Raw genomic sequence first — 24,382 nt, 5'->3', positions numbered from 1 at the left:
TGTGCTTAAGGGCACTGTAATGTTCATGTGATGTATATTTGCCTTCTTTACAATGATGCTCATTGCTTATTGGGAGGTCTCTGCACTTGACAATTATCACTTTCAGTGCTCACCATCTGTAAATATAGTAACAGCTTCTACATATAAGTTCTCTATCTCAGAAGGCATTTTCTTGTGCTGACTCTTAAGTCAGGGAAGGGATGCTAGAAGTCCTTGTACTGCCTGCATTTTGAAGAAATAATTACTCAAAAGGGCTGAAAAAGTGTACTTTTTAAGTATGAATAAGAATTGGCAACTATTATCGAGGGAAAATAATTCAAAGAATTAGAAGGAAAACAAAAAAATATGGTTGGAATAGAGGTCAGGGAGGGCTTTTGCTAGCTTATTGTATGCTGTTAATGCTGCTGTTATTTTTCTTTGCTTTGGGACAGTCACCTGGCCTCTTTTGCACTGTATTCTTATGTTCTCTGGGTTACATTTGTGTTGGGAGTGTGTGAGAGATATGGGGCACCAGCGTCTCATGCAGAATCTACTGAGAGTTTTACTTGTGAATGGATTGAAGAATTAAGCCTGTCGCAATAGCACTTGTAGATTTGCAAGCAAAATGTCAGCTGGAGAGTGCAAGAATTATTTTTGGTTAGATGTTCGTGACTGTGGAGAAAATCATGATATTATCAGGTCAAAAGAAATGCAGCAGAGCTTGTACCTGACAGTATGTGATACTAGTTATTTCCTCTTAGCTTAAATCACTGTCTTTCTTATCTCATACTAATCATAAATGTTTGACCATAGAATAAAATATACATGGGAAGAAAATTCAGAATGAATATTTTTTTTATTCCATTGAATATAGCAACTTTAGATTAGTGGGGACTACAGTAAAACAATTGCCTCGTAATTTGCCAGAGTTGCCTGTGGCGAGTGTAGCAATAGGGAACAATAAAGAAGTGAACTGTCCTGGTGTGGCTTGCCTTCTCTCTGCTGCTCTTTCTCCCTGGATGGCAGAGAGGCATTTGAAGGCTACCTGTGTCCGTCTCTCTTCTCCACTGGCAGTTCACCTCTACCAAGACTGTCATTCCTGTGTCTGGCTGTAGGCACTTGTTGTCCAGTCAGGTCTTTGCAAAGACTGAGATGAATGCCATTTCATCACCTGAAATGAAACCTAAATAGTGATATTGCTGTAGTCAATGTTTACGGAGTGAAGATGTCTACCTGAGATGTAACTAGTAATTTTATTTTTTGAGAAGCTAATTCTGTAGCGAGGAATATAGTGCAAAATAGTTACTGTTTTACTCTCTTTTGATTGTATCCCTTCCACTTCTTTTTGACTTTACAGAGGATGCATTGTATAAACGTGCCTTGTCTGTCCATGGTTAAAAACTTGGCAAACCAAATTAATCACAAAAAGGGAATGGGGACCTAAGAAGTTACAGTTCACAGGCTTTCTACTCTGTCCATGTAAGCCTTTACCACCCACTTTAATACTTAAAAATTCATTAATTGATAATTAGTGCCTGAATTTCCTGTTTATCCTGCTGCTGTGTTTCATTGTACTTTGGATAAATAGAACAATAAATCTCTCTTCAGAGGATATTGGTAAAGGCAGGCAGTGCTTAGAATTCCAGAATTTAGTGAAAAGTACTGATACTTTCATGTTGAGCTAAATATAACATTTTTATGCTTCATAAAAAGTTAGGATTAAACTTGCAAAACCACAAAACCATCTAGATTTACATAGATAGTATTACTTGTACTTCTTTTTTGGTTTTGTGTTAAACATTCAAGATCCTGTAAAAACGGAGAATAGTGACAAATGTTTTTCTACTTGAGCAGTTTGGTCAACACATTTACCTGAAGACTGCTTTTTTTTTTTTTTTCCAATATATATTAGGATGTTTTGAATAACTTGGGTTCCTGTGAGCTGGATGAGGATGACCTAATGCTTGACTTGGAATTCACTGAAGAACATCACCACCATCGTTCTGGTAAGTCAGATAAAAACTGAATGACTTCAGTGAGGTATTATGCTAGAAATATAAAGTAAACGCATTCAGCATAATTACTTGGAAATAAAACGATTGTTTTCTTGGAAGGGGAAGAGCAGTATGCATTTTGTAGTATTGTTTCTAAATGCATTTGCTGTTTAACAGAAAGGTACTCTTTACACTGGATTTAGACTTTGTATGGTCAGTTATGAAATGGAAGAGATTTTTACAGCTACAAAAGAATTCTAGCACTAACGGCAGACCCATCTGTTTTTTTTAGACACTTAAAGTAACTGCTGCATACTCCAGGCAATTACCAAAAAGACCATTGCTGATATAATTGTGATCCCATTTTGTGTATACCGGAATAGTATGCTTCAAATAAAGAGTGTTTGACTTGAGACATGTGTAACTTGATTCTTTCTCTCATGGTTGGCTAAAGCATTGTTCAACTACCTTGATTAATAGCAATAACCAGGATCAACTCATGGTGTTTTCATAATGATTTTATAATAGTTTCTTGGTAAGTCGTGACATCTGCAGTGGGGAATCCTGCATTTCCTTTGACTGTGACAAGGGACAGTGTTACAGCCTTGTCCATGAACAGGAAAAGTCCTGCTAGCTCCTCAGGTTTTGGAAGGACTTAAAACGTACGTGAGATTTGTACTTGATCACGGGTACAGTACTGAATTTTGTACTCTGTTGTGATATTCTGTTATGGCAATGACATGCTTTTAAGCAGGAGTAATTCTCATCCTCTTTACCTGCTATTTTCTGAGCATTCTTTCTTCATCCACCCATGTAGGTACCTATAGTGCATATCCATGCGAGAGTGTGTGCCATCTTCAGTTCTGGTTCCTGCTTTATTTATCGTACTGATATTTGCTCCTTGATTTATTTGTTTGGTGGTGAGTCTAGCTGCAAAAAAATGAGGATTTGCCTGGTTGTCACTGTTGGTTTTGAGTCATTCAGTTGGAAGAAAGAGTTGGAGCATAAAACCAGTATAAATTTACACAATTTCACCAAATAAAGCTGCTATCTGCTATTCTGAGTTAAAATTGGCACAAAATGTTTATATATGGTTGATTATAAGTCATCGTCCTGATTCACATTAAGATATTGAGGTAAGAAACTTGACTTTCAGAGTCGTTTAACGTTCACATACCACTGAAGAACATAATATCCTAGAGATAGATACTAACATGTAAACATTTTTGACAAATTGCTTTTCTGATTGTCGTATTAAACCTTGGCCCACTTCCAAGATTAAAGACTTTTCAACCAGAATTGGTTTTAGTGATTCTATATTGATCCATTCTCTGATTTCATTTTTGGGCTTGCTTGTTTTCTCCAAAAGGCCTCTCCATTCATACCTAAATACAATTCTTTTAAAGTTCTTCAATTAAAATAAATTATCAAATACTGTTGATTTATTTTTTTTTAATAAGCACTGGAATACTGAAGGAATCAAATGGTCGTGTTCAGGATAGACAACTAGTTTAGTGGAGAGCTTTAAACTTTAGTGAGCCATTGAATTTGGAAGTGTTTATATTTCTGGGCATCCACAGATAAGCAATTACAGATAATTGGGAAGCAATATATGCGTCGTAAAAGATCTTTGATCTTGTCCCCTTCATAAACATGAAGATTATAGACTGAGGATGAGCCAGTATTGATATGGTAGAATTTGTTATTCTAATTGAGTATGAATAAAACCAAGGGGCTATTTAATTCTTTCAGTATGTGACCAGCCTGAAAACAAGAGCAAATTTTCTAGAGTATTTGCTGGTAGCTGGTTTGTTGGGCTCTTTGTAAAGGCTTCTTTAAAAGACTATGGTCTTGATAGTTTACCTTTGGCTTGCTTCACCAAAAATCATTCAAGAAAATCCCAGACATGCAGATTTGTGAACCTCCTCTGCTCCATTGGTACGTGCTGTTCATTGTATAGAGGATTCAGTCCTGTGTTATCTCAGCTTTACATGTTTAAGCAGTTTTGTAGCAATATTTGTTTCATTCCTAACAAGTTCCTTCTGTTTCTCTAACACTTGGAATGGGATCTATATATCTGACATTCACACATGTTTTGTACTGAAGTTAATTGGGAGTTAATGCATGTGCTTCTAGATCTATTATCAAAATGAAGGTGATTATGAGTATAAAAATATGACATGTACTTAAACCTTAAAATTATTCTCTTCTGGAAGTCAAAGTTATCAACACTACTGTGACTATTTGTAGTGCAAAAAAAGTCCTGTTGATGTTCTACGTACTGATGATGATTATGGCATTTTTTTGGCTAAGGCCACAAGTCCTAGAGGCATATTACGATTCACTTATACCCTGCTTTGGCTCTTTATAAGGAATTCTGTGGGGAATTACTATGGAGAAAATGTTCCAAGAGAAGCTCTGTTCAGTATTTTAACAAATATGTTGAAATGTGAAGAGATGTAATTAGAAAATAGAGTTCTTCTGTTGTTGTGGAGAGAACTAATGAATCAGGCAAGTTCGTATTCTTCAGCAGCCTACAAAAATATCTAAAATGACAAATTACACAAATAGGAGCACTAACATCACATCTTTGACTTGCCTATCACAAACTATTCCTTGGTCAGGGGGCTGTATACCGCAAGCTGTATCATTGAAACATAGAATTTCTGAAGTATAATGACACAGTTCAGAAATGCAGTTGATGGGCTGGTTGCCATTAGGCAAATTGAGAAAGCCTCTTAACTGCCATTAGGAGCCTCAGATTTTTAGAGACTCTTGTTAGTTAAGGCCTGAGTTAGAATGGCTTTTGCTTTTAGCTGCTGTGGTTGAAAATATAATTGTATAATTATTTTGTATTGACCTACTGTAATCTTAGTGACCATTTATGAATAGAAAGTAAGATTCTATTGGAAGGATTTCTGCGAGAAGTGAGTATTAAGGAGTGAGTTTTTAAAGAGGAGCTAGGAGCCAAATGGCAGGCAAGCGGACATTGTTCCAGAAGGTGGAACACACTATTAATTAAAACACAAAGCTAAAAAGGAGAAAGAGACAAAGATCTCTTACCTCTTTTGTTGTTTGTCATTTTTTAAATGTATTAGTCCAGCTTGCTTTTCAGTTTTGTTTTTGCTCTATCCTCTCAGCTTTCCATAATGAACTGATTGCAGCATCCTCATGAAATACGGTTCCTGCAAAAAGACACTGTGAACCCTGATGAGTACTTACTAAAATATCCCTATGTTTCTCTACCGATACTATTGCAAAACTCATGTAGATGATTCTACTTTGAATGTAGATTTCTGTGCCCTAACAGTCTTGGCATGGCCTTAGGAGTCTGCACTTCCCTCCTTTTTGACCTTCTCTCCATAAGAAAGCAAGCATTCATTTACTACTTCTGCTTCTGTTTTAAAAGCTATATTGCCTAGATAAGGAACGTGATACAGAGACATTTTATTATCTCACCTAACACAGTTGATTTGAGATTTAATAAAATAATATATATATAGTACTTGGTGAGTTGAGAGCACTACTGCGTACAAATGCAAAATATTAATCAACTTGATTTGCTGAGATTTTTGCATACTGTTCTGTAAAGACTGACTTTACTGTTTTGTATGCCTTAAGAATCTGTATTGTATGAGGGCCCCGTCTCTGGCTCCCAGTTCGTGATCTCTCTCTCTCTCTCTCTCTCTCTCTCCCCTTTTCTCTCTCTCTCTCCTTCTCTCTCTCTCTCTCTCTCTCTCTCTCTCTCTCTTTGTCTCTCTCATCTACCCTACAGTGTTTTCTTGACTGGTGTTGGTGTGTGCTGGATCAAACCTGGGAGACCTTGTCTGTGTTCAAGAATCACTTTGTAATCTGACCAGACTGAAATCTGTTTTTCTCGTTATCTCAGCTGTGCACCTGAGTTTTTTTGGTCTGTTTATGTTGGGTGAAGCCAGAATAAGTTTTTCTTTTGGATTTCACTGTGAGGGTGACCTTGCTGGCCTCCGGATCACTGCACAGATAAATAAACCCCCTTCTTTTGACTGTGCAGGTTGGAAGAAAACCTGGACGTGAGTGTGTATCTGGGGCATGACACGTTCTTAAGCTGGAATGTTTAAAACTAAGCATAATATGACATATGTGATGAGCTTTGAGAGTGCCTTTTTATTACTTCAAGCAAATTAGTTTTAAAGTATGCTACAGTGTTGATTTCCTGTTGTGAAATAATGAAGTTAGTGGTTTCTTTAGCGGGAAACCATTGCCAGTTTGTAGAAAGTGACAGCATCAATTTAACCTCATTCATTTTCCTTTCCTCTGGTGACGCATGACTTATTTGATTCCAACTATTGATTACTCAAATATATAAGGAATACCTTTATATTCACTGATATAAGCAGTGGGGAATTTATCCAATTAATGCACATTAATGTAAACGCGTTATAAACTTATGTTGTGCCACAGCCTATTGAAAAACTAAACACGTGGATTTGTATGGTAAATGCTGTCATTAAATAATGACTGCAGTAAATAGTAGCCTTTTCTAGAAGTTCACAAAGGCATAGCTATCCAAGGTCTTTTGTAATTTCTTAACTATTTGTCATAGGTATCCTAAAACCAATGCCCTTGCATTGTTCTGTAAAGATGTTTGTGTTTAGGCGGGATTTGTAGCAAGTGGTCTGGCTAAAGGCGGGGCAACTGCTTGTAGTAATGAATGTTAAACATGTGCGTGTGTCATCTCTACATGAGGCTCCACACTAAATGGTGACTATTCACAAGTGTGATATTGATTAGTTGTGTACCCATACTAGTCTGCCACATCTATCATGTTGTTACTTCAATGCATGTCAAAGAGTTTTGAATTTTTTTTTCTTTTGATTGGAAGAGACCCACTGGATCATTGAGTCCAACCATTCCTATCAAACACTAAACCATACCCCTCAGCGCCTTGTCCACCCGTCCCTTAAACACCTCCAGGGAAGGTGACTCAACCCACCTCCCTGGGCAGCCTGTTTTGTCATGTCTTTGTATTAGGTAGTTTTTATTTAGTGCACATTAGTGAGATCCAAAACATAGTGTGTTCGACTAGAATAGTCTATCACAACACAAATATTTGTTTTTTTTCATTTAGAATAATTAATTTGACAGATTAATGCATGGGTTTTTTAAACTTTGGAGAGCAAGGCAGAAATAGTCGTGGTTTTTGAGATGGATGCACTCCTTAAACATACTTATTTAAATATCACATTACAGCTGTCATATCGGATTATGATCGTTTTATACCATAATTACATTGAGTATTAGCAGCCTTACCAACAAAAACACAGTGCACTTGTTTTCTAGAGAAAAAGTCAGGAATTTTTATTGTATTTCTTTTAAATGCAGATAGCCTGCAGATCAATTGCCATTAGTACCCAGCGAAACTGGGTGTAATGACCCAGTGATATTAATTGGATAGTTGCTGAGTTATTTTGAACGTGATGAACAAGCTGTGTGTAAATTCTGTGGTTTGTGAGTTTGGAGCTCCTCCTGTGTCTATTAATTAAATACACTATTTTTTTCATTAATTTTTTAATAGAGGGTAGAAGTGCTGAAATTAGATGAAACCTCTTTGGTGTTTTGTTTTTTCTTTTGACCAGGAGTGGGAGAAATGCAAATGCCATTAAAGAGAAAGTACAGAATAATTCAGTGCTGGTAGTGAGTCATTGACACAGGTAGTTACAAACTGTAAAACGGAAATAAATTTGCTTGGTTTTGAAACGTGAAGCATTTTCTGGCATCTAATAAGGGAATAGGAAAAAAACATGGTGTATTTATAAATTATACTACTTGTTTTGGCAGCAGAACACCAAAAGCCAGCTCCTCAGCTTTGGTGAATCAGCTGGGATTCACTAAAAACAAAAGCGTTGGACGTTAGCATTTCTGAAGCAGGGGCATTGCAGCATTCCTTTGGCTTGGAGGCCAGTCCTCAGCCAGCCAAATGGTGGCTGTGGTCACAAGACTGGAGTTGACATCGTTTTCTATGGAGGCCAGTGTGGGCAGTGAGCTCTGGCACTAGCACTGCTGTTGTCTGGATGGATGGTATCTCATATTGTAAAACCACCAACATAGAAGCTCAAAAGGGGCAAAAAAAAAAGAAAAGCTTGTGGTGGTAAAGTAACAGAGCTCAATGCCTCTGCCAAAAAGGAGGTTCACAGATTATTTGGCTCAGTAACATCTTGAGTTGTCACTACAGATTTTGGACAGTGACATAATAAAAAAGTGAACAGTACTTATAATGAATGTTAACAAAAACAGATATGTGACTGCACTACAGTAATTACACTGCTATATAGATATCCTAATGACAATTTAAAGGGGAAGTTCATGTTAGTTTTTAATTTCACAAGAGGAAAAGACTACCTGAATAAATGCCAGCTACTCCTCCATTAAACTTCTTGTCATGAAGAGAGTACAGCGCTGTAGCCAGCCTGATTTCACATGTACATCTGACTTCCAGCATGTCTTTGAAGTGTGGAGTGGAGACTTGCATGCAACTGCTTTCTCCGTAGCTAAAAAAGTTAAAAAGGGGTATTTTTGTATTCTCAGAATGGCCTGTTCTACTAAGCTCCATATTGTTTGATAAACCTGACACGTTAATGGAGTAACTTAAAGTCTCGAAGGGAATGAAATAAAACTTGTCATCTTCTGTACTTCTAACCGTATCTACAGTGTCTGAAGGAGCACTGGGCATGAAGGAAAGGGATTTCACAGACTTTGCAAGGAAAGAATAGGTAGCATTATCAAATGAAAAAAGCATATCTATCTTAGTAAAAAAATAGCCATTGCACACTTGTGGCTAAGCGTGCTATTAGGATTGTTGAAGCTTAACTTACTGAAAGTGAGGAGAAGAAGAATAATGACTAAAGAAGAAGTTAATATTAACTTGGAATGAAACTAAACAGAAATAATAGGCTAATATAAAGTCAGTCCTCCAGCATCCTGGATCAGCTTGGTCCATATTCTGGAAAAATAGTACAGAACTGAAAGTCCAGTTTCAGTTCTGTTATTTATGCAAATGAAAGGTGTAATCTTACTCAAATTTTAATTGAAGAAAAAACCCACGACATAGAGCTGCTACTGATTTAACTTTATGCTAAAACTCTTCCAGTGTATGTCACCTGAAAATTTGAATTGTGAATGAGCCTGATCGGTGAGCCACCAGAGCCATGTAAATCTAGCTTCCAGCTGTGCTTCCCTTAGAATATGTTTAAATCAAGTCTGAGATATTATAGGTAATTGGCCTGTGCTGTGTATTCTCATTGGATCAAGAAAAATGTTCAGTTTCCTGAGAAAATTAGTATTTTTAGCTCTTTTTTTGGTATGAAGAGGGACTAAGGACCGGTATGTTCAAATGGTGGGTATCGGTTAGATTCCTTTCTGGTTGATACAAGTTTTATTAATGATATGTATGTGTAAATCCTATTCAATTAAATGGAGCTGTTAGAAAATCAGCATTGGAGAACATCAACAGCAACAAAGCTGGTGAGGGGGCTGGAGAACAGGTCTTATGAGGAACGGCAGAGAGATGGGGTTGTTTAGCCTGAAGAAGAGGAGGCTGAGGGGAGACCTCATTGCTCTCTATAACTACCTGAAAGGAGGTTGTAGAGAGGAGGGTGCTGGCCTCTTCTCCCAAGTGACGGGGGACAGGACAAGAGGGAATGGCCTCAAGCTCCGCCAGGGGAGATTTAGGCTGGACATTAGGAAAAAATTCTTCACGGAAAGGGTCATTGGGCACTGGAACAGGCTGCCCAGGGAGGTGGTTGAGTCACCTTCCCTGGAGGTGTTTAAGGCATAGGTGGACGAGGTGCTGAGGGATATGGTTTAGTGTTTGATAGGAATGGTTGGACTCGAGGATCCGGTGCATCTCTTCCAACCTGGTTATTCTATGATTCTATGATTCTATAATCACAGCCATAATTTAGATGCCAAGAGATTTTCCCTTCATAAATAGACAAGAAGGGCAAAAGAGCAGTGTCCTGAACTCCAGGGTCATGAAAGAATGCTTAGGGTGAGATGCATTTGTATGGCAATCATGGAGCAATTAGAATCGGAGTCTTTACCTTAATTTCCTGCTCCTTCATAATTATGCGTGAAATTTAGTTACAAATCCTTATTCATATTGGTATGCTTTACTGAAAGAACCAGGACGGTAATTAAATTAGGCATAGTGCCTTTCTTCATTCCTTTGATTTTATACATACATTGAGATGAAACATCATCTTTAATAATATCTCCAGGCAGAAAATAAATGCAATGATAAACATTATGACAAATCAAAGCATATTGTCCTATTTAAAGTAATTCTGCAGTTTCCGATGGCAAAGTTTAAGTAGTGTGCCAAGTGCTGCTTTTCTTTCCTGCTTTGTGAGTTTACAAAGATCTGAACTGGATGTCTCGCCAAAATTGAAAAGTGATGAGAACTTGAGAAGAACATGCTATTTCTTCTCAGTTTTCCATCAGTACAACCAAGAGTCTTAGAGACTAAGCATAGCAATTCTATGAAGCGGTCATGAATCACCTTATAGAAAAAAACATCTGCACCCTTTGTACCCTTTCTACAATGATCCTACTTCAAGGTCAGACTGAAACTGTGTGTTTCCAGAAAGTGTGAGTTAGTGATGGCTTTTGACATTTTGAAGTATTTGTCTTTGAGATTCCCGTAGCTTCACTCTTAACTAAAGAAAGGAAGAGTAGTCTGGTAGTTGAAACTTGAGTCTTATTCTTCTGGGTTGATCTGGGTTCTTTGATGCAGATTTCTGGTGTTGCTGTGGGCTGATCATTTGATTTATGTTTAATATGTAGAAAATGGTTATGGGAATCACTTAAGGAGCCAAGGAAATAGGCAGTTGCTAAAACAGGATTATCATAAAGAGGGGCTGGGATGTGGGCAGGAGTGCTGGGCAGACAGGGATCCACAAATGTGCATGTGAATCCGGGGAGTGGGGAGGTGTGTGGTTTCACTAGTGACCTTCAGTATTCACCAGCCCAAGAGGAGAAGGGGACCTGGCTGGCTGTGCTTGTGTTTTTATGCAGGTCCTGTATACAGGTGCAGTTGAAGGCAGTGCCTGTGTGTCCTGTGGCAACCTGTGTGTCTAGCCATATCAGTGTCCTATACATGTCTCTATGTTTCTGGGATATACTAAAGTAATTTTGGTTTTAATACAATAACTGCTGAATCTCGAAAGGTGAGAAATAAAACAGAAAATTGATAGTAAATGAGTCTAGTGCTTTTTGTTTGCAGGGTGGTTAACACGCTTGTTTTCCCTCTCTAAATATTTCCAGCCCTGCAAACACAGCACATATTTTTTGAGAAGAAAGAATTAAAGTAGTGTCTTTACAAAGGTTAAGGAAACCATAGAGGCCTTGGGGCCTGAGAAACTATTATGAAAAAACCCAAAACTGTTTGTAGTAAAATTCTCTTTATTGTAATGACTTATGATTTTGCTGAATATCAAAAGCCAGGCAGCATGATTAACCTGTTGAAGATCTTCCTGAGTTGACAAATTTTTCTTCTCATAGAAGGTTTTTTTTATAGAAAAACAATTTACTGTTAAAATGCACTTATTTGGAAGTAGAAAAGCAAGCACTAGATAAAACGGAACTATAGTTATGTTGTGATATATTTTTTGTGCTTTTTCCCCAGTACTATTAATTTCATAGAAAATAGGTCTGACAAGCCTCTTTACTTCTAGTACATTTTCTCCATGAATAAAACATGGAATAACTCTATTTCTAAGGTTCAATTTTACTGCTTTCTTCCCTACTCAGTCTGTAATTTTATGACTACATTTGGAGATCTTTGCAGAATTGAGGATTCAGGAAAAGTTATTCTTTAGGCTTCTTAATATAAAGTTACTGACACGGCATTCTGCTTGTAAATAAATAATGTTTTTTAGCCTAGAATGACATAGATGCTTTGCTTAACCATCTTATCGTCAGAATGTATTAGATTGAATGCAAATAGCTCCTGCTTCTGAGTTCAATTGAAGACCCTCAGTTTGCAAATACAACATGTGTCTATTTACAAATGGGCTGTACAGAGCTGTGTAGGGTTACTCGCATGAAAAACCTGGTGACTTTATCTCTGTGCATCTGGAAGGGGTGGTTTTGGGTCCAGCAGGCAAAAGGCATCGCCTTGTGCTGAGTTTTTGTGGAATCTCATACCATGATCTTTTGACCCTGAGTTATCATAGGTAGTAAATAGTAGGGGTAAATAGAAAGGGGAAAATAAATGAACAGAGGTAGGAATGAAAAAAGGAGTGGTAAAATCTTGCCTTTAGCTTCTGGAAAAAATAACATCGTTTGAAATGATGTTGCTTTAAATTTGGTTTAGAATGATATATGGCAAGCTGCTTAAGAGAATTTTCCAAACTTTCCTAGCTTTCAAATACCAGCAGAAGTATTATTCTGTCCCTTACTTCTGAAAAGAAATAGACAGGTCCAATGACATTGAGGAGTGTGTTCTTAACGCTGCAGGGTTCATAAACAGGTGCTCTCCATAATAAAAGTTTGCTGTATGCTCTGCTCCTCTTGTTCCCCACAGCAAACACAGAGTATGGGTAAGAAGTGATAGAGAGGTGTGTTAACATGGTATGCTTAATCTCACAATAGCCTGCACTCTTATCTAAACTGCAAGAAAAGCTCCTGAAGATTTCTTCTCTTGGTATACAGGAATAACCATTGAATCAGCTCAGTGACATGTGCTAGAAGGGTGGCAAAGGGAGTGCTGCGAGGCCGGGGAGATGAATGGTCTGCTTTCTTCCAGGGTGAGAATTTATATTTCTCAGACTTTGTAACTGCAAGTAAAAGAAGAGAGTTAAAGTTATGTAACTTTCTTCTTAAATACAAGTGAGGTTGTTTTGCTTCCCCTTCCCTCCAAGTCACGTGTCTTTTCTCTGTTCTTTCCTAATAAGTTTCTTTGCTTTCCTGGAATATGCAGGAGCCTATGCTATCTTAGAAGATATTTGAATTTATTACGATTGCAGCTCTAGTCTATAAAACCAGTTACTTCTGTTGCAGATTCAGCTCATTTTAGAGGTGGTGTGCAAAAAAACCCTTGTTTTTTTAGTCCTTCTCTTGACCTAGTACTGTTTGCTTTCTATTAAAGAAATATATTTTGATGGACTTCTTTCTGCTATACACTCTTGTGCAACTCCCATACTGGGGTACAATACAGACAGCCTGTATCTTTTCAACCTTCAGTTAGTTCTTGATTTCAGGTAACAGCGTATTTTGAAATTGTAGGTCAAAAATGGTGAATCTTGCTTGCGTTCAGGCTTACAAGCCCACACAACTGAGACGTTAGTTAAGTTTGCCAGATTTTACTGGTATAATAATGGAGAATGCCGTCTCCCAATAGACTATTTTGTTTCCTATATAGTAGAATAAAATCACCATGATTATTTAATAATGCTAGTTGTATTTACAAATTATAGGTTAGGCGTTCTGAAGTTGGCAGAACTCCTTGGAGATCAGCCCACTTTCTAATTATGTGCGGGGATGAATTGTCCTTATATTTATTGCTGCTAAAAAAATATTTGAAATTTTGATATCTCATCAGGATCTAGGTCACTGCATTTACTGTTCTATGCAAATTCGTATCTGTATCAAGGCTGATTCAGCATGTTTTGCATTTACCATTTATCCCTTTGAATTCTTCTTTTTTAAGTTCATTAGAGAGTCAGATCTCTTCTGTGTTCTTACTTGTTTGTATATGTGCATGTTTGTGGGAAATACATTACCAGTGTATCAAAGAGTACTTAAAAGAAAGACAGCTTTCCTTTGGGAAGCAGGAATTGTTTGCTACATCGAAAATATGCTGTGAAAGCATCTCAGTGAGGCATCAGGCATGTATTTAGCCTAAGGCACATAACTATCTCCACAGGAGTCTGTGGGATCATACACTTCAGATTTAATCTCATTTATAAGTGACCTTGGTCCTAGGAGCATAGACTCGGCTCATATATTGCCCCCTGTGAGACTGAATTTTCCTTGCTATTTAGTCACATTTGCCTTAACTGTAATTATGTTGTGGCTAAAAGCTTGTGTAAGTACAATATTGCTGACAAATATGGTAGAAGGCTAAAATGTGTAGTCTAGGTGAGGAAATGTGTAGTTAAAGACAGCTAACATATGAACTAGTTTATTCTGAATTGTGGTACTAATAGCAGCATAGTCTAGAGGAACAATAGGTCATACCTCTAAATAAGTAATGATTATTTTTCCTAAAATAAATTTAAGGATGTTGTCTAGCTGTTCAGTTTAATGGGATTTCTAGGCATGGATATGAAAGAAAAAGATTTGAAGATACCATGAATTTCTGTCTTTATATTACAAGGAAAATTAGAGTTGGTAGCAAAGTGCAATACGCTTATTTAAATTAAGATGTAATATCTTTCAAGAAAAAAATCCTTCAGAAGGTGCTTCTCACTGCTGAGGATTAGTCCATCTGTTTTCTCAAAACAATGAGGTCATAATTCCTAACTCATTCTTAATGATCCAAGCAGTGCAGAAGCAGGTAATATTAGGAGTTTACTACTAATAAATATTTTCTTTAAACAGATTTTTTTTTTGTTAACTACCAATTTTCTACATTCGGTTGTCTGAGGAGACCTTAAACAATTATGTAGGGGGTGTGTGAAGAAAACCCACTGCAAAAATAACTTATTCAAGGTACATTTAGGTGAGGTTCGTTTAAAATCTCAGTATGCCTCTTAATCCACCAGACTACTGTTTAAGAAGTGATGTGAGATTAGTTCTTGAATAAAGTAGAAACAGTTTAGATCCCATACTCTTTTCTTTAATAAATTAATTTTGTTTCTCTTGCCTAAATATAAAGCATGAATAACGTGTATCTAATAGAAGAAATTGTTGTGCCCTATATCAATTAATTTTGAAGTCATTTCCACTGAAATTGCTTCAGGTCAGTTTAGAAAGTGCTATGGTCTGAGTTTCTCCTGAACAGAAGTTTTGTCCTTCTTGGCAGCCTTGCTCACATATGTCAATACATACCTAACTAAATTAATCTGAATAGAGGATTCTTAACCTGAGTATTTGATTTTTATTTTTTTTTTTTTTACTTAAACCAAAGACCATGATCTGACACTTTTATTTCTGGATTTTGTATCTTGAGCATGTATTTTCCAATGAATTTTCCCAGTAGGTGACTAAAGCTATACTTCTGCTTTCTTCTCTTCCACACATATTTTCCAAAGATTTTTTGAGCACAGGATTTTTACAGCATTTTCCCTCTCTAAAATGACCTATATGAACATCTAGAATATGTCCACTGGGATAAACGAGTAAAAACCTATTGAGTTTATTTTGAAAGAGCTGGTGTGTTGTAGAATTAAATTACAATTTTCTTTCAACAAATAGAGGCTGGATCTATTGGGTTTTAATAGCATCTCAGTGCCCACTTTAGTATATTGTCTGTGACATTAAGTGCTTTAACCTCTACTCCTTACCCTTCTGGTTAGGTAACATGTGATCAAAATGCTTCTGGAGGTCTTGCACACTGATAAAAATATTTTTATGAAGTTATCAGCATCCACTGTTCCAGTCTTAGATGTTACAATTTGATAAAAATCAAAATACTTTTCTTTATCTGATACAGTGCATACATGAAGTAAATAGGATATGAATAGATGCAAAAATAATGTAGGTTACTTATAGACTATCCTGAGAAGATTGAAGTGTGTTTGTGTGAGATAACATTACAGAACCAAGAACTCTTGCATGCTGAAAATACTTAAAGCTTCCTATTTATTTTCTTAATTCTTGAAGCGGTGGTAAAGAGATGCTCCTGAGTCACTGTTGATTATTACTTCAACAGTTTATTGCTTGAAAATGGGAATAAGAGCAGTTCATATATTCTGAAGGTGACATAGCAGAACAGAGTTCTCGTGGACAGTGTGAGAGCTATTTAGAGTTTCTAATGAAGTAACCTTGAATTTAATTCATCTTCAAAGAGCAAGTTTTCTCTTCCTTTTAATGTAGCAAAAAGGTTTTGTGGTTATAATCTAGAGATCTCTTCAGGACCTGTGGCACTTGCTGAGTATTTAGAATAGTTTGGAAGGGAGCATAATATTTAACAAATTTATGTTAGATGATTTTTTCCAGCTTTTTTGGCAAAAGGAAATCTTGCATTGATAAGGTAGGGATAAATTTTCTTAGATGTATATAAACTTTGGGAACAGCAACAAATGTTTTGTGTTCTCTCTCTGTAATTTTATAAATTTATCAACTTCAAAGAAATCTTTATGTTAGGAACCTCATTTAAGTTTCCAAATGAATGCAGAACTGTGCTTTGCTTTTAAAAGTATTCTTAGCAAATAGATTGGTAAAGACCTAATTTTGCTCCAGTTACAAGATGCAAAACTGCTTAATTGTATTATTGTATCAGACAATCCTTCATGATCTTTTGCCTGGTACTTTTATGATGTTAGAGATGATTCGCTGCTAATGAAACAGAGGAGGCTCAAGATAACTTGAATTTCAGTTTCATTTCTTCTAGTGCATGCTTGCTGGTTTCCTTAGAGATGTAGTATGTCACCAAAACAAATGGATGCAAAATATGATTGGGAAGTTTAATTTAGTATAGTACTTTCATTTTAAATAGGTGACTATTGAGTCAGGTCAAGGAATTGACTTCCATTGACTTCGAAGAGAGTGACTGTTTTGTGTTCCTCTTCATTTGTACTCAGTAGGGAACTGTCTGGTAATGTAAGATCTCATATATCTTTCTTATAATTCAGAGAGATTCTAACAGTGCATCTAGCATTCAAGGGCAGCATGCAGGTTTGTGGATTCCCTGTAGTACATCTGTTACAGAAATCAATAATTATGCTGACAGAAAAATGTTGTAGGTTTGGTTGTTGGATTTCTAGGTTTGAGGAGAAAGAAAGGAAATAATAGGGGAGAATTTTTTTTTCTTGTTAGTTTGGACTTCTTATTGTTATTTTAAACTGGATACTGGTAGAGGCTGTGTAAACATTAACAAATGAGAATGAATATATTTTTAAACTGGTTTTACTTGATAAATATCCTGAATTAAACCATCACTAGCTTTCCACTTACATGTCTTTTGTATTCTGAACAGCTTATTTTCTGGTATGTTTTATGGTCTTCCCAGAAACTGTAATGGAATTACAAGCAGAAATAAATCATACAGTTTACAAGAAAAGTATGTAGTCTTGATTCAAGAAATCTGAGATCTGCTGTCTGTGCTACAGGTTGTCTATATAATCCTTTGCAAGATACTTATTCTAGTTGTGGTAGGTCTATATCTCTCACATAAGGATCCTTTTGAGAAGCATTCTTTATTTCACAGGTGTTTATATACTGGTATTCCAAGTAGTATAATATGTCCTACGGTTTAATAACTTACAATAACTGTTCTGCAAATAAGATTCTGAGACAAACTTGATTGTTTAAGAAATGTTTTTTTGCGCCTTTTTTTTCTGTAATTCTGCAAGCAATGTTTACAAAAAAGAAAGTAAGTAGCTTTAAAATTGACAGTGTTGAAACAAAATGCTCAAGGGAGAGCTTGGTCTTTTGATTGACAGTGCATGGAAGCAAACAGGAGATTCTGATGAATCACTGCATGAAGGAATGAGGAGTAAGGATCATCAAGAGCTGCATCCTTGAATCAGCTTGGACAGAAGAAGTGGCTGATCCGACGGCTCCAGTGCTCTGTGCTATTGTTCTGCCTTCAGCAGATCTATAGATCTGCTCTCATTACGCATATTGTACCAACATGTTCAATATATTTATTCTGTATGTGCATCCATATTTTAATTGAAGCTTTTCATCTGAAGAATCTCAAAACATTTTGATATTAAGAATACTTGATAATAATGATATTTGATATTAATGAAATTATACCTCTAATTGTATTCTTACTTTGAAATCCACTGTGGAAAGAAAACTACTATGAGGAAGAAAAAAACCTCCAAGCCACCAAGATAACAAAACTGAGCCATTTTTGTCATCTACACTTACCAGTATGTCCCCAATTGTAAATTGGATTATTTTGTGACTTTCTTGATCCTGCGGTTGTAAGACCTTCTCCTCTGTACTATTTCCTGGAATCCACTAGTATTAAAAGTTTAGATATTTCTTCTATAGAAATTATTAGTTATGGTATTGCTAATATCTCTTTTGTTTGCAGAAGTGGAAAAATACTTTCTTTCAAAACTGAAAAAAAATACATAAATTTTGGAAGAACATATAATTGACCATCCCTATTTGTATGAAAAATATTTTGACATCTTTCATCCAGCCAACAAGTATGGGTTTTATAAGCCAGTGTGAATTACTTTGGTTGTGGGAAAAAATGTTGGGATTATGGTAATGAACTAAGCATCTGTCTTTGCTGTAAATATGAAAAGGCACAGTATCGTCTTTAACATTATTGGGTCAAGGAGACAAGGCAACAGAACAAACCCTTAAGTCACATGTGTTTCCTGCTCTTCCAGTGGTTTCTCATCTCAGTACTAGTCTATGTAGTGATGGTGTGATCACAGCCTGTAATACCATGACTGAAAATTGATCAGTTAAATGCAGCCGTATCAGTTTACAGGCAAATTGTGTGATAATTTTTTGTGATCAGTTTCAAGTGTTATCACAGAACAGAAATCAAGAGCAGGATAGTATGGTTTTATACATAATTCAGCATCATGGTATGATCATTTTAATGCACTGTTCTCTTTGAGGAGGTTGTAGTTTCTTCAGTACGTCACAGGCGGAAAACTGAAGTTCAAAGTGGCTACTGAATGTTTTCTGAGCCTCAGGTTGAAGAATCAAGTGTGTTTGTTTAAAATGTAAACCCATGATGCCTGAATTGTACTGGTCACCATAGTAACTTACATTCACTGTATTTTGTATGAACTTATTTAAAGCCACTTATCTGGAAGAAATAAGCGTTGTCAATTATTGATATTTGAATGTAGCCTAATTATATTAATGTAAAACATTTTTTTGAGGATGAATATTTGTTCGTGCATTGCAGTTTCATGTCATTGTCATAATTGTCATAATTAGTGTCAGTTATTTAGGTGAACTGTAATTTTGAGAGGGCTTTTTGCCTTTTTTTTTTCCTTTTGCTTCCATGTCACTCTTAAACCATAGCTTTTATTCCGGCATTTAAAAATAATTTTTTAGGTTGTGTAATTGCAGTCTTCACTCTACTAGACACATATCAGCTTGATTATCTTCATTTATCTATCTACCCATATAGGGTCTGCCTTGGTTGTCCATATGGCTTTATGACTTGCAGGAATTTCCTGTATGTGAAAACTTTGAAGGGCATGGAAACATGTCTTTCTCTATATATTCTACTAGTGCCAGCTACTTGGAATCATGGTTCTTCTCTATGATTTAGTTAACACTGACAGCTGTCCTGTTGGTCCCTTCCCAGGTGACTGAGCTAGTAGTGAATCCGTTTCTGAGCCTCTGCAGTTTAAACTTGACATTTTAAGGCAAATCAAGATCAATGGCAGTTTACCATAGATGTGGTTCAAGAGTGGATTTAAGAGCTGCCTAGACAGCAGCTCTTTTTTCTGCAGAGGCAGACTGATAGTAGTGAAGTTGCAAGCTGTACGAGTTAAGCCTTTCATGCTAATCTCTGTTTTGAGTTTGTTTGGCTGAATAGCCAGGCAGAAGCTAAGTCCTTAGAATTTAGCACCTGTTTTAACTGCAATACTTGGTTAGTATTAGCATCAGCATCCAAAGATGCATTACTTTTTGCTACAGTATCTCTCACTGTCTTCAGGGGATGAATACAGGCAACCTCAAACTCTTACTTATACACCTGTCTGATCTCTCTCCCCTTTCTCTATGTCACTACCTAGACCTGAAATTCATATTGCCTAGAAATCTACTTTTGATCCATCAAGGACTCTTCTACACTTGGTAGCTGATGAACACCACTGTTTGTTGTGAGATATACTTCAGATGTGCCCATTTCTCTTCATGGGTTAATAGGGAGTCTAAACAACAAACTCAGGTGTGTAGATGCCTGCTGACATGAATCCTGCTGTTGATTGTGTGGATTCTAACTTAGCTTCTGAGAGAAAAGCAGATTAAGGGCTCAGGCTGTGTTTTGCTTGCATATATAACCGAGTTGTATTTTAGAAGTGTTATGTGTGTTCGGTTCTGTGATAAAGCTGTAGAGACATGCAAGCGGATACATACATACCTGCAGAACCTCAGTTCTCTTATTTGTCTTTTATCTATTTTCCTAGTAGACCATTTTTTTGACGTGGTCTTGCAGAGCCTGATCACAAAACCTCTTGAAGTTGCTGGGAAACTTCTCTTGATCCTGATTTTTTCAATGGCTTTTGTGTGTGCTTATTTGTTTAATTAATTAAACCCAGTGGTGTTTGAAGATGCAAAAACCAGTAGACTAAACAGTCTGTAATTGACTGAAATGGGAATTCCATTTGAAGAACTGCTGGAGAATAGAGTTCACTATGTAATCTTAAAATGCAGGCCACTTTTGTTGTTTATGTATGCAACTCCTGTTCATTGTGCTGAAATTGAGCTGAAAATTGTATTATTCTCCTGCCGTTAATTTTAATTTTTAAATTCAAAGCAAACTAAGTTGTTAACTCCAACAGCTGTAGAGAAGACTTTCTAAATAGGAGATAAACTCAATCTCCAGCTATGCCTAACAAGACCCATTTTACTGGGTTGTTTCTAAATACCTGCATTGAAAGCCAGTGTATTTGAAAAAGAATTTGTCATGATTGCTCCAACTAGTGCAAAATGCCCATTGACAGCAGTAAGCAAATAACCCTAAAAGTTTCTTGTTGAAATTTTGCATGCCAGCTTTACCTCTTTGACTACTAACCACTTAAGCATTCAGCTCACCTACTAGGGCTGGGTAACACAGAAGATACAGATGGAATGAGCTGATTACCTCATCTGGCCTGTTCTTTTTTGGGTTTTATTTTTCTTTTTTTCCTGGCAATACAGGATGTTCCCTGTCATTTGTTTCTTGTCAGTTTTGCATTACCTCAGTTATGAGACTGTGCCCAGTTGCCTTGAGAGTGTTCCATGTTCAGCTTTTTCCTTATTTTGATTTGTATCTAATGTTCATGGATCTGAACGATACCCGAGGGATGTGTAGAAAAATGGATGGTGAGGAGAGCAAATTGAACAAATTGGACAGATGTGTCTAGTAGAGTTCCACTGTTGTATTTCTTAACTCTATGATTTTGATTCTTAATCACAATCTTATTTTTCATTTTTTTCCCTGTAACTGACACTTATTTTAAACTTAACAATAGTGATCTAAGATGCAAATGTCTTTTTTTTTCTGATATGAGTAAAAATCAGCTCTTTTTTCTGGTGTAGGCAACATTTAAAAACCTGTTCTTTATGTAATTTAAAATAAATTTGAAACTGCCACATTACTAATCAACATACATACATGGCTATAAATATAAGCAGTTACCACCCTGCATTTTTGTTTCATGACTTCTGTGAAACAATATTTCTTCATTGCAGTAAGGAAAATGTGCAGGTAAAATACCACTTTATTAAGTAAGTTAGCTTTTCTTGCGTATTCTGATTCTTGAATATTTGCTAAATATCCAGATTTAATTTTTTAATTTTTTTTTTTTAATCTTTTACTGCTTGCTTAACTGCTTTAATTGAGGAGAGTGCAAAAAGGAGGAAGGGAACTATTTTTCTCTTCTTTGTCTTAATCAACAGGTTTTTCAGTTAATAGAACTATGAACTGCTTCTGCTTTTTATTAGTGATGATATATTAGCCTAAAAAGCAACCCAGAGGCTGCATTAAGCATTTTGATGTTGCCACAAGGGAAAAGAAAAAGGGTTTAGTAATAAATGGAGCATATTTGCTCTAGAATAATTTTGAGAATAAATGTGGGTCCTCATGAGACTCTCTGGTACATGGTTATGCTGAGATGGTGCTTTCAGTAAATACATACACCAGTCCCCCAAACGATACAAATATTCTTATATCTTTTAGTGTTTAAGTACAACTATCAAAGAAGGTGAATGGTTTTGCTTTGGTCAGTTAGATTAGCACTTTGCTTAGCCTCTGCTTTTCTGTGTTCAACTGTCCATGAATGCTTGGTAGGTGCCTAAATATAACTTTCAATAGTACTGTTTTCAGCAGTGTGGTTTTAGTACTCTTCTTGCTTGTAAAAGATAGCCTGTTCTTCTCAGGCTTGCTCTCATTAAAACAAACTCTGTTTCCCGAAATGCTCCATATTTACATGGAAAATAAGTAACAACAAAACTCAATTGGCCATCTGAGGATTGGAGAGAAGTTTTGACTTGTGCATATGCTGTGAAGGTGGAGAACCCAGAAGCGTGTGTTAAAGATAAGAAACGTCAGCATTCTTCCAGGGATAATGGTGCAGATAAGTATCTTAGCAGGGTAAAATCCTCATCTCTACCCGTGTACATCAGGATCACTCATTGATCAGCTCATTGTTCAAGACCCTGTCAGTTAATGGGCTTTTAGCTTAGTAGTCTCTTTGTGGTAGAAATCTTAGTTTTGATTTGTATGCTGTTATCATTAGTGTCCCCTATTTGGTATCAGCTGCTCTGGATGAATACTATTCCTAAGAAATACTAAAATAAATAATAAACTAAATAATAATATTCTGAAAAAAGAAAAAATTCCCTCTGTTTTACATATGTCTGTTTTTATAATCTTTGTTGTAATAGAGAATTTGCATCGACAAATAGAGTGTAGAAAAGCTAAATCCTAGCAAAAGTGATGTAAGTTTCCTTCCAGATCCAGAGCAAGAAAGTTGTATCTGTTAACTGCTTATGTGTTGTTTTTAATTACAAGGCAAAAGTATTATCTGAGGCTTTACCATAGAGCTTGTGTGACAAATTGTACTGACTTAAATATGTTGGTTTAGAAGGTAGTGGAGCATAGCTGCTGTCATACATGGACACACTCTTACCTTGGTTTAATAGTGCTTCACTGTTAAATTTTAAATTAATTGTTACTTTTGTTGTGGGAGTTGTTTTTCATGTATATGTAGTTATCTGTACAGTTTTATGCTTTACTCTTTACTCGTTACAATGTCTTTTAATAAATTACCTGAACAGTACCATGCGGAGTGAGGTTCTGGCAGTGTGTAAGTCTCAAAAATCAATGAATTTTAGCTGTAGTAGCAGCCTCAACCATATAAGAGTCCCTGATAGCTCTGAAAATTTCAGAGAAGCTGGAAAATTAGTGATACCGCTCTACTATGTGCAGCATTAATAGTAGTAGAGTACAGTTGTTTGAGTGAGTACTCAACAGACTCTTGGAGGTTTTAAGGGAGGGGTTCTGGAGGTATGTGATGAACTGCAGGTAGCTAGTTCTGTCATGCGTATCTCTATGTGGCATTTCTTAGTATGCCTTTATATATATATTGGTATGATGACTGTAGAGGATGTAAGCCTAATTGGGAGGAGGAAGAAAGTCTCTGAACATTTTCATCTATGACAATGTCTATCAGAAAAAATGAAAGACTATTCCTGTGGTACTTAATTAAGCCTTGAGTCTTCCTAACCAAAACAGCAAACAATTAATTAATGATTAAAATTAACTGTCTGTCCTTTGTGTAGTGATATGTATACATAATTAATGCTGTAGTATTTTAAGGTGTTAGCTGTCCTTTACAGACAGGGTAATAAATTGTGGCTTTAGAGTGTGTTACTGAAAATTAAAATTAATGTTTACTCCTAAAGACTCCTAGTGCTAAGAGGATTGTTGGAAGCTAGACTTGAGTTTTCTCTCCTATTTTATATGTTTGTGAAGAGACATTGGTCTTGCATGGGATCTACATTATTATATGTATCTTCATTAGCTATACAAATAAGCTATTTCTGTTTCTGGTACATGGATGCATTGTAGAGCTTGTGTTCCCAGGCTTCCAAGAGGATTGATTAAATAACCATGTTGAACTATGCATATGTGCAAGGTATTAGTGTTCAATTTGGATTATGCCAGTTTTCCTCAGCTAAGGGTCTGTGTTGTGGATTTCGAAGCTATTGTTGTGCTTTGCATTGCAAGACCTAACTGACCTCAGAGCACATGTCGTATTTTATAAAAGCAATTGGTTACTTCGGGTTCTTCCTTTAACTGTCAGTGAGATACAAGCTCCCAGGAGGATGATGGATTGTTGAAATTATACAAAAGTCCAGAGTTCAAAAACAGCTAAGTGTAGTGTTTCATATTTGCTGACACTTTTGGATCTACCAAGCTTGGCTCAGTTAAATCCTACAACCTAAGCAAAGCAACTTGCACATCTATGTTAAACTTGAACCTTAGCTTTATAGTTTTGCACAACAGACTAATGGAAGGCTGGAATTCAGAAGACATACGCAATGTATTGATCTGCTTACTGGATGGA

General features: G+C 36.3%; 1 protein-coding gene across 2 annotated transcripts in view; it reads left to right on the top strand.

Annotated features, from left to right (window-relative positions):
* The window catches only part of CCSER1 (coiled-coil serine rich protein 1), a 645,248-nt gene that overhangs the window by 118,759 nt on the left and 502,107 nt on the right, over positions 1 to 24,382 (top strand). For both annotated transcript variants that reach the window (XM_069855624.1, XM_069855625.1), the window contains exon 4: positions 1,892 to 1,985. In XM_069855624.1, the coding sequence (XP_069711725.1) occupies positions 1,892 to 1,985 (94 nt within the window). The remainder of the gene's footprint in view (positions 1 to 1,891; positions 1,986 to 24,382) is intronic.

The sequence above is a fragment of the Phaenicophaeus curvirostris genome, chromosome 4 (assembly GCF_032191515.1).
Source record: "Phaenicophaeus curvirostris isolate KB17595 chromosome 4, BPBGC_Pcur_1.0, whole genome shotgun sequence".
NCBI classification, from domain to species: domain Eukaryota; kingdom Metazoa; phylum Chordata; class Aves; order Cuculiformes; family Cuculidae; genus Phaenicophaeus; species Phaenicophaeus curvirostris.
Note: the sequence above shows the minus strand (reverse complement) of the source record. Positions and strands in the feature narration are given on the sequence as shown.